Source organism: Silene latifolia, chromosome 10 (genome assembly GCF_048544455.1).
Source record: "Silene latifolia isolate original U9 population chromosome 10, ASM4854445v1, whole genome shotgun sequence".
NCBI lineage: Eukaryota > Viridiplantae > Streptophyta > Magnoliopsida > Caryophyllales > Caryophyllaceae > Silene > Silene latifolia.
The window spans coordinates 128,749,946-128,760,161 of record NC_133535.1 but is presented as its reverse complement, the minus strand read 5'-3'; the positions used below and the strand labels follow the sequence as shown (position 1 = coordinate 128,760,161).

The 10,216-nt window shown below is 43.0% G+C and overlaps 2 protein-coding genes across 2 annotated transcripts; both read right to left on the bottom strand.

Moving 5' to 3' along the window:
- Nucleotides 1-470: 470 nt before the first annotated feature.
- On the bottom strand, nucleotides 471-1,610 carry LOC141605936 (uncharacterized). The gene has a single exon (XM_074424867.1). It carries the CDS (start codon nucleotides 1,377-1,379, stop codon nucleotides 711-713), a length of 669 nt encoding a protein of 222 aa, XP_074280968.1. The 5' UTR covers nucleotides 1,380-1,610; the 3' UTR covers nucleotides 471-710.
- A 1,905-nt stretch (nucleotides 1,611-3,515) lies between these two features.
- Nucleotides 3,516-5,473, bottom strand: LOC141609178 (DEAD-box ATP-dependent RNA helicase 35-like). Its single transcript, XM_074428348.1, has one exon. It carries the CDS (start codon nucleotides 5,385-5,387, stop codon nucleotides 3,639-3,641), a length of 1,749 nt encoding a protein of 582 aa, XP_074284449.1. The 5' UTR covers nucleotides 5,388-5,473; the 3' UTR covers nucleotides 3,516-3,638.
- Between the last annotated feature and the right edge of the window lie 4,743 nt (nucleotides 5,474-10,216).

The window sequence follows — 10,216 nt, the reverse complement described above, 5'->3', positions numbered from 1 at the left end:
ATTTTGGCGATTCTCTGCTTGAAGATGACGAAGATTCAGACTACGACAAGTATTAAACCCTCCATATGCATTATTTTGTCAGGTGAACCTCCCATCATTCTAATGCTAATAACTTCTAAACTAAGGTACATTGATTAGCATTACGCGAATCTTAATTAAGTTGCCTGACAAGCTTGTTCATTATGTAACATGCTTTAGTAATGACTGAGAGTAGAACATGCTTGAATTATCTAAATCATTGTATTTTGTTGAAGCTGAATTATTTAAGTTTGTTTTTATTTCTTGCCTTTTTCACCTCAGAGTCTGAACTCCGAACTCATAATCATCAAAAACAACAAAGCTTCAGTACTAAGATGATTTGAGATGAATACGAAACTGTCAATAAGAGGAGATAACAATGAATAAACAAAGAGATGCGAATAAACAACAGTTAAACAAAGCAATATAAACGAAAAAGCAGAAAGAATAGGTTTGAAGAGAAAAACAAGAAAAGGCATAATTATGAGAACATTTTCGACGAGAGCTCAGAATCTGAAGTACCATAGTACAAATGCTTATAAAAGAAATTAACCCTATGATTGCCTTCAAATGAACACTTAACGAGAAAAAAAAAAACTGTTAAAAAACTGTAGTTACATCATTTATTGTAAGAATCTTCAAATCAAGTCTACATCATTTGGCTTTTATGAGCGAAAAGCCTGCAAATTCACTTATTTCAGTGGTGGTCTTAGAATGTTAACTTGTGGAGAAACTTGAGGACCCAAAAATTCTGTGCATATTTCCTTGATGAATTTATCAACAATGTCCATATAAGCAGGACACGTAAGACGAGAGTAGTAATGAAGAACCTCTTCGATATCCATCTTATAATCAACATTACCCTTGTCCATCAGCTCAAGCTCCTTTAACTTCTGTGAAATCATGTTCACCCTACTCTCTTTTACACTCTTAGCACAAAACTCATCTTGAACGACATTTGTAGGACTCCTGCTCGTAACATAATCATTTCTCACCTTTGTAACCCGCTTCACCGTGTCACCATCTGCCAGTTTCTGAGGGTGGAATTCGAATGATTGGCTAGCTATCACTGGCGCCACATTCTCTTTCGCGGCATAGTTTTTTTGTTGGTCAAGTTTTGTGTAGACCTCTTGACTTCTTCTGGGTTTCCTATGCGCTCTATTCCTCAGCTTGCCCTTATGAGAGTCCCATTGACTGGTAAACTCTACATAAAAATTATCCAACTCTTTGCTGCAAGCTTCAATTTTCGGCGTCTTAGGTATCTTCTCATAAGCGTTGTCTTTAGAAAGAAACGACTTGAAATTATCGATGGTTTTCAAGAAAAACTTCTTGGTGTTGGAAATGGAGTTTCTAAGCAACATTTTGTGTAACTTACAATTTGCTAATTGCAATTTCTCTTAAACATAAAAATGGCTATACTTTCGGCTCCTAGGATTATAAAAGACCGAGAATTCTAGGAAATTGAGAAATGATATGAATTTTTATTGGTAAATTTTTGGATCACACGCTCCAAACCTTTGATTGTGTTCTCTTCTACCTTACTTAATGGTCCCTGTCTGATATAATGAAAGTGCCAAAGTAAGCTTTGAGGGGCCATTGTGAGCATATTATATAGGGAATGTTGGACTTTATTTATGATTTATAGAGTCTTGTGCTGTTCTTTTTTAAGAAAATGTAAGGCTCCTAATTACTCATTAGTGTAAACTTTACCTCTTTTTATCCTTATCATCAAGTTTTTAAACCTCATTACCTCTTTCTATTATTAGTCTAACCGACAAATCTTAGGCGATAAGACAATTAATCAAATGATTAGTCGCGATGTTACTGATTCAAGATCCCTCTCAGTTCACCTTTCTTTTCACTTCATTTTCGAGCTCAAAATTTTGACGTTTAATATGTTGAAAGATATAATAAAAATTTAAGTATGACACTAACATATTCTCCGTATTATGTTTGGCAAAATTATATTCTCGGGGTAAAAATGCAATATAGGAGACTGCGCAAAAGCCGGAATCAATTGAATTAGATTGGAGGGAATATGCGATAAATGGATGTCATGGGCTCACGTTTGGTTGCACATTCCTAAACTTAATAACTGAACATGAATACCGAGGTTCAAACTTTTGAACTCGGCTTTACCAAGTATGGGATCCTATAAATTCTAATGCACAGCCGATTGTGGTCACCCCTAGGTCGCAATGTAAGTTTAGTGAATAGGTAGATGAAGTGACGAAACGCATTAACAAATGAAGTCAAGAGTTTGGAGAAGGGTAGCCATCAGAATGTGAGGGTTTAGCAAATAGTATGAGCTAAGGCTCGTGTATGTGAAGGCTAGCTAAGTATATGGCTGGTTTCTGACTTTTCTTGGGACACACATCTTTCAGATAGTAATGTACCAACAATAGTTTATCTTAGGTTAACCATATTCTGCCAAACAGTACATGGATGTTTAACAAACTTTCTTACTTTGACCGTTTTTCAGATACTCACATTTTTAGTACACTTCACTATACTTAAGTTTGCTTTTCTGACTAAACAATTACTGCAAAATGCTAATAGCCGGAATTTTTGCATATCGGGAGATAATTCCTATTGTTCTTAATCATGGAAAGATTTAAAACGAACCCAAAAGTCAAAATTCTATAGACAATCTCGAGCTGAACCCGGATTTACCTAAGCTTGACATAAGTTATGTAAGAGTTACTGTGTCTGTATGTAGTTGTTATGTAAAGGTTTATGACAGCCAAAGTGGGGATGGGATATGTTTGGGCACAAAAACGCACCTAACACTATTTACAAATCAACTTATTTCCTTGGTCATACAAACTTACAAAGAATATACATTAAGAATAGGATTCTAGGTGGTGTAGGGTCACCGTGATTGCCGCCTGATTTTTAAATACACTTCCTTTTTGTCCTCCCATACCTCCTTTGTTCAAACTTTGAATACCCTTTTAATTTGCATATATTTAACATTAATTCTAACTTGTTCTTCAAATGATTTTGGATTACCATGGAATAACAAAAATAGTTGATTACGCCCGTTGCATTTTTTTTCTGAAATTGTGAAGTAGTCATCAGTTCGATGCTATTTTTATCACAAATTCTTGTATCAGACGGTCTAACAATAATTTATTGCAAGACTACTTTTTCCATGGCTCTTTATGTATTTTTGTTAACCAATTTAGGGTTGACAATGACTAATTTATTAGATAACCTGAAAGGAAACATATTTTTTCATACTTAAACAACTCTCCCTGTTAAATTTTCTGGTATAATGATCTATAGTATGCGGAGTATATGGTAGTATAATTGTTCATAATGTCATATTCTATTTTCTGGCCGACTTATAATTTGCGATGCCTACCAGTGAAATTTATTTTCGAGGATCTAATTTTCTTTGGTGATTTAAACGTGACTGCAATGACTAACAACAGAGAAGAATGGCATTGCCATTATTTCTTTCATCCATAAAACATAATTTCATTGTACAAAATCCATAACAATATGGCAGCAAATCTCAGAGAAGTGTTGAAACTTAAATACAAATAGGTTACATATAGCTCTTAAAGAGTTGAAATCGCGAAAAAGCAGGACTAATTACAGTAGGGACAGGGTTATCAAATCTCGGCCTTGTATCCTCCACCTCCTAAGCAATCCCTTGTGCTGTCAACAATTAACCGTGTCTTATGATGCTCTAGCTTGGGGCAAACCCGGATCCTGTGGCCCAACCCACCACAATAAGCACACCCTTTATGAAAGTTAACTTCTTCTGCTGGATCCTGCAGCTCAGCCAAGACAGGTGGTATCTTCTGCTTGGCTTCCTGCAGAAGATGCTTCAAGTCAAGCAGTGTTGTTTCGCTCTGGTCTTTATTTATGAACGTTGTAGCCAAACCCTTCTTCCCACGTCTTCCTGTCCGCCCAATGCGATGCACATAGTTCTCGATTTGGGCAGGCATGTCATAGTTGATAACGTGCTGAATATCAGGAAAGTCAAGCCCTTTTGAGGCAGCATCAGTGGCGACTAACACATCTTTCTTCCCGGATTTAAATGATTTTATGACATAGTCCCTGTCCTCTTGATCTTTGTCGCTGTGGAGTGCGACTGCTTCAACTCCTTTGATCAGGAGATACTCATGGATGTGATTCACACCAGTCTTGTTCTCGCAGAATACTATAACCGGGGGTGGCGTTCTCTGCAAGCATTCGAGAAGGTGAATGAACTTGGACTCCTGCTTGACATATTCAACTTCTTGGATGACATCCCGATTGGCAGTTCCAGCCCTGCCAACGTTTACAACGATAGGTTTAACCAATGCGCTTCTGGCGAAGTTCTGAATCTCACTAGGCATTGTGGCAGAGAATAAAACAGTTTGCCTCTGAGCTTTAAAATAGCTGAACATTTCTCTGATTTCATCCTCAAATCCTCGATCGATTAATCGATCAGCCTCATCTAAGCATAGATACCTGCAATTATCAAGATTCATTCTCTTTTTGGTAAGCAAGTCTTTGAGTCTACCAGGAGTGGCAACAACAATATGAACACCCTTCTTGATGATATCCACTTGGGTTCGAATATCGACTCCTCCAGTGCACAAAACCCGTCTAATCTCCGGATACCCAGCGTCTCTCAGCGAGTCTGAAAACTCCTCAATAACCTCATACGTCTGCCGAGCAAGCTCCCTAGATGGACAAACTATCAACCCAAAAGGCCCTTCTCCATGAACAACAGGCATCATCAATTCTTCCTGCAATGCAGCCATTATAAGCGGCAACACGAAAACCAAAGTCTTACCAGACCCAGTATATGCAATCCCTATCATATCCCGACCTGATAACACAACCGGAAGCCCTTGAACTTGAATTGAGGTCGGTTTCTCAATACCCTTCTCTTTCAATTTCCTCAAAATAGGCTCCGGAAGCCTCATATCCCTAAAACTTTGAATAGGCGGCGGGCAATCATCCCCGTTGACACTGATGCACCATTGTTTCCTCAACCTATCAGAATGCTTCTTCGACATCCTTCTAATCACCCGAGGGGGTTTCCATCCGGTTGAAAGAGGTTCAGTGTATGTAATGCCCCTAGCCAACTCACTGACTGACATCAAGGCCGTTTTACGGTCAGAGAGTTGGTCGATTATATCTTTCTCTTGTTGGACCATCTGCGTGGTAGGGCAAACCTCAGACTGTTTTTTCATTTGCATAACCTGTACAAGAAGGCTTGGGTTTGAAACCTTGAACTCTTTCGCTTTATCTGCCGCGATTTTGACGTTGTTCATAGCCGTGGCAGTTGCCCTTCGTTTATGCACAGGAACGTATTCAACATAATCCTCATCGTCAGCCAAATAACCCCTTTTCTTTTCCTCCATGTATGAGAGTGAGATTGTGAGAGAGTCTCCCCTATACAATGACTAATATAACAATTATGTAATTTTTTTCCTAAAACAAATTTCCTAAAATTTTTTGTAGTTACAATCTGATTCCTTGTCATACAAGGAATCCATTATTTCCTAATTTGACGAAGTTATATCAAGACCTAGCAAAAAGACCAGGTCGTGTCGTGTTCGTGTTCGTGTCAATATTAAACGGGTCACAAATACCTCAATCCTAACCCGGCCTAATTGGTCATTTGTCTCAACCCTAACCCGACCCATTTAAGTTTTCTATAACCCAACCCGACCTATTTAACCCATTTATCTTTAAGCAGGTCATTTTTAACTCACTTAACCCGTTTATTCCAATAAATTAATGCTATAAACAACGCTTATAACCCTATTTTCCACCAAAATGATGAATCAAAATGCTAATTTTTAAGTTGTTTTATTCAATTGTTGACTCAAGCCAAGTATATTATGAAAATTTTAAATAAATGGGTTATTCGTGCCGGGTTCGTGTCAAAAGACATCAACCCTAACCCGACCCATTTAAGTTTCGTGTAGTGTCGTGTCAATCCAATTAATTAAATGAGTCACAACGTTGTGACCCTAACACGCTAACTTCGTGTCGAGTTCGTGTCGTGTTTTCGGGTCGTGTCAATGATTGCCGCCTCTAGTTATATCCGGATATTTCTAGGATAAGTGGATAAGCGTTAATACTTTCCGGTTTTCGTGAAATAAACCCAAAGGGGTTTAAGGATTATTATTAATAGAATCCGCACGAGCTACAACACCAATATTCGGGGGTAATGACTCTACCCATCTACGAGTACCTACTAACCATGGTCTATAATGAGCAAGCGCATGGGTAACCATATTAAAGTTTCTACGAACCCAAGTAAAAGAAACCCTTTTGAACTAATTACAAACATTATAAATATCATCATAAATTAAGAAAATATTACTACGCCCCTTCCGTCGCCGCTGCAAATCATCGATAACAGTAGAACAATCACCCTCCACAATTACTCTAGAAATGTTCATCCGCCGAGCTTCCTTCAGGCCTTGTAAGACCGCCTCCGCTTCCGCCATTGCAGGCTCCATACTTACCGGCCTCAGCACCACCACACCCCACTCAACGTTACCCCTCTTGCCCTACACATCGCTCCCACCCCAATCCCCACTCCATCTACCACCGCCGCATCCACATTCACCTTCTTCTCACCTACCCCCGAACCTCTCCATCCACCTCCTACCCCCTCCTGCACATCCTCTCCTCCCCCCCCCCTCCTTATTAACTAGTGCCCCATTACTCCTCATCAGTCATCTCATATAATAAATCTCGGACCCTCCGAACTATTAAATCCGTTCGCCATTCTCCATCTTCAAAAATAGCTTTATTTCTCCTCTTCCATATAGCCCAGCAACCCATCATGAACTCTACACATTCTCATATACCCATTTCCCTCAACGCCACTTTCACTCATTCTCTACACATTCTCGTGTCCCCATTTCCCTCAACGCCACTTCCACTTCCACTAATAAATACTTTCCGTTTTTCTTATTATATATAAGTGTTCCGGGTGTAATTCCAGAGCAGATATTCGTTACCACTCGTAGCTTGTAGAATGTCGTCTTTGGTTGAATCCTTCTTTCCTTAATTGTTCCTCTCGGCCTCTCCTGCAACAATGAACGAACTGAGGACTTGGCTTTGCGCCAAGCGTACTCACTCCGACGCTCAAGTCAGTAAACTTAAGGGATAAGTTGTTACTTGGCTGAATGTATATTGTAGAGAGATAAGGAAGATAATACCAGATGAATAGTGTTTCTTAGGTTAAGTTTTGGATCCTTTCCTCAATGAAGGTTGAGGAGTATTTATAGACTTTCACCTTTTGTCACGTAGTGGCCAAGTGGCCAAGTGGCTAGCAGGTGGAAAGACTGATCTACCCCTCGGCCGAGGGACCTATGGCAGGCCGGCGGGCCCTGTTGACTCACCGCCGAGGGGTCTTGGATATGAGTACGCGGATGTGTGCCCCGGCTGGCAGGTTGACATGCCGAGACCCAGGCTGACAGGCCGATGGGCTGCATCGGCTAGGCTGTCTAAGTCGTGTACTTGCTGTGGATATCTTTGACCTTGCTCAATGTGTTGACTTGGTCAGCGGTGCAGAATATGCCCCATCAATTTGCCCCCAGCGTAGTCTATGCCGTGGTATGGGCTCCGATGTACGTTTGAGCGTATATTCTGCGCAAGTAATTTGCCAAAAATTTTCTGCATCGGCTTCTTCTGCGGCGGCCTCTTTTACCTCGGCCTGGTCTTTCTTAGGCCGTGCCATATCCCCCCTCCACATGAATGTGTAAAGGGCATCCGATGTGAAAAAAGAAAGTGATGCTGGCCGAGACCAGGGTTGAGTGTGCCAGTTGTTTTTGATTGCCCCCGGCCGGCGCTGCTTAGCTTGGTTGATCATGTGGCCGGCGGAGAACAGATGCTTGGGAATTTGTTGAGGAAGGTGATTAGGCGGAGAGATATGAATGGGCGTGTTGAAGACGCTTGGTCACTGTTGCATTGATTGACGTCTAACTGTTGCAACGATTGACATCCCGTGGTTGCATGTCCGACACGTGTCTGCACGCTGATTGGTTGACGCTTCATGGGCTGTTCGCTGATTGGTCCTTCTTTATGGGCTTTTCCCTATAAATAGGGCAGTTATTCCGTGAAATTGGCCACCAATTTCATTCTCCAAAATTTTTCTTCTCTCTAAACTTTCAAAGGCTTCTTTGTCTTCTAATTTTCAGAGTTGTTACTCCGGCGAGTGTTTTTCTTCAAGGTAAACAAACAAATTTCTTCACTTTTTATTTTGTTTAAATAATTATTGCTATTATGTCTTCTGCTGACGCCGGGACTAGCACTTCTGTGCCGGAGGGTTCCCCGTCGCGTCTTGATGGGGAGGGGATACTAGACGCCATCCCGATAAGGTTTGGGGGCCCTAGGTCTCCTTCTCCCGTAGTCGATCCACCCATTTTGGAGGAACGGGAGGATGAGGATGACGATGCTGATGAGGATGAGAGGACTCCTTCTGATGGTGGGAGGCTGTCTATCCCGGATCATGGCGAGCCCTGCACGACTGGTCTTGACCGTGCTTGGTCCCATAAGTTCGCCAGTTGTTCCGGCGAGACACTTTTCAGAGGCCATTTCTTCTTCGGTGAGGGGTACAAGATCGTTATCCCTAAGAAAGGTCAGGCGGTCTGTTGCCCTCCACCGGGTCACACCGGCGTGTACATCAGGCACCTGGAGTATGGGCTGCGGTTTCCTCTGAATAAATACGTCATGGCCATCATCAAAGCTATGAACGTCGCTGTGGCCCAACTTCATCCGCTGGCCACGAGGACGATAGTTGGCTTTGTGTGGCTCTGTCTTTTTAGGGGGGAGATCCCGACAGTCAACTTATTCCGCCGCCTTCATCATCTACGACCGTCAATCGCTGGTAAAGTGGGTTGGTATAGCGTGCAGGCGGAGCCAGGCTTCGTCTCCGTGTCCAAACTTACTTCTTGCAAAGACTGGCAACGGCGATGGGTGTATGTTCAAGTGCCGAGGACTACCCCCGCCCGGTCTTTCCGAGCCCCGTTTACTTGCGGTGTGAGAACCGGGAAGAGTATGAGGAGTGTACCTCCCGGGTAAAGTTAAAATGGTCGCTTCGATGGTTCCTCTTGCGAGGACGAGAAGCGGGCGATCTTCTTGTTTGATCCGAGAAGGGATGGTCGCCCCGACTCAGATCATTCTTCAGGATGAGCTGCTCTGCCACGTCGGCCTCATACCGGCCCTCAGCCAGGGTGAGTGGGGTCGGTGTGAGGCCCATCTTTGCCTGTTATGCTCTTGTTTCAGAGCTTTATTTTACTTCTTTCATGTAACCTTTGTTTGATTTCTTGCAGACCGGTTTGGCCAGGATCTGTCCGAGAGTACCTTGAAGAGGATAGGCCTTGATAAGGACGGGAAGGTCGTTGATTAGCATCCTACGGCTGAAAAAAGTGATCGTAGACCGGCTCCTAACGACCTCATGGAGAAGCAGCTGAAGTCATTGGATCTGACGGCGGCCCAAGCACGGGTTCTCGGAGGCGTGCCGAAGAGAACAAAGAAAGCAGCGTCCAGGTCGGCGGCGTCTGTGCCAGCTCCCTCTTCGACCCCAGTGGTTCAGGAGTCTGTGGAGGTCATCGAAATTACTGATGGGGCGGTGACCGTTGCTAAGGCCCTTTCTCCTCCGAAGAAGAGAAAAGAGCCTCCGTCTGCTTCCATCGTTGCCGGGGAGAAGACTGACTCAGCCGGCCCTCGAACGAAGAGGGTCCAGACTGGTACGGATCTAACTTGTGGTTCGGATTTAGCTGGTTCGTTGGACATCCCTGATGACCGGCTTTCTGATGTGTCAATGCATAGTGACATGGATGCTCTGTGTAAATTTTTTGTAGATCCTCCTTCGGCAGCCGCCGTTCTCACTGAACGGCAATTAGGGAAGCGACACTGAGAAGGCTATTGAGAAGGCGGGTGAGAAATGTCATCGTTGACTCCTCGGCTCAGAAGATTCCTCCCTCCGAGCTTGTGGCAGAGGGTGTGAAATTATATAAGAGGATGGCCAAGTGGACCCAACAAGCCGGCTCCTACATCTTGGAGCAGGAGAAAACCATGGGCCAAGCGCGCCACCGATCGCAAAGCTTAAACTTGATCTCTCGCCGCAAAGGGGAAGCCGGGAAGGCTAAATCGGATCTCTTTTTCGCCAAGAAGCGCGTGGAGGAAAGCGAGAAGCGCTAGGGGCCGAGAGGGCCAAAGTTGAGGA

What these genes read in the sequence shown, in the direction of transcription:
- LOC141605936 (XM_074424867.1), bottom strand. Translation starts at nt 1,379, where the DNA reads ATGTTGCTTAGAAACTCCATTTCCAACACCAAGAAGTTTTTCTTGAAA.
- LOC141609178 (XM_074428348.1), bottom strand. Translation starts at nt 5,387, where the DNA reads ATGGAGGAAAAGAAAAGGGGTTATTTGGCTGACGATGAGGATTATGTT.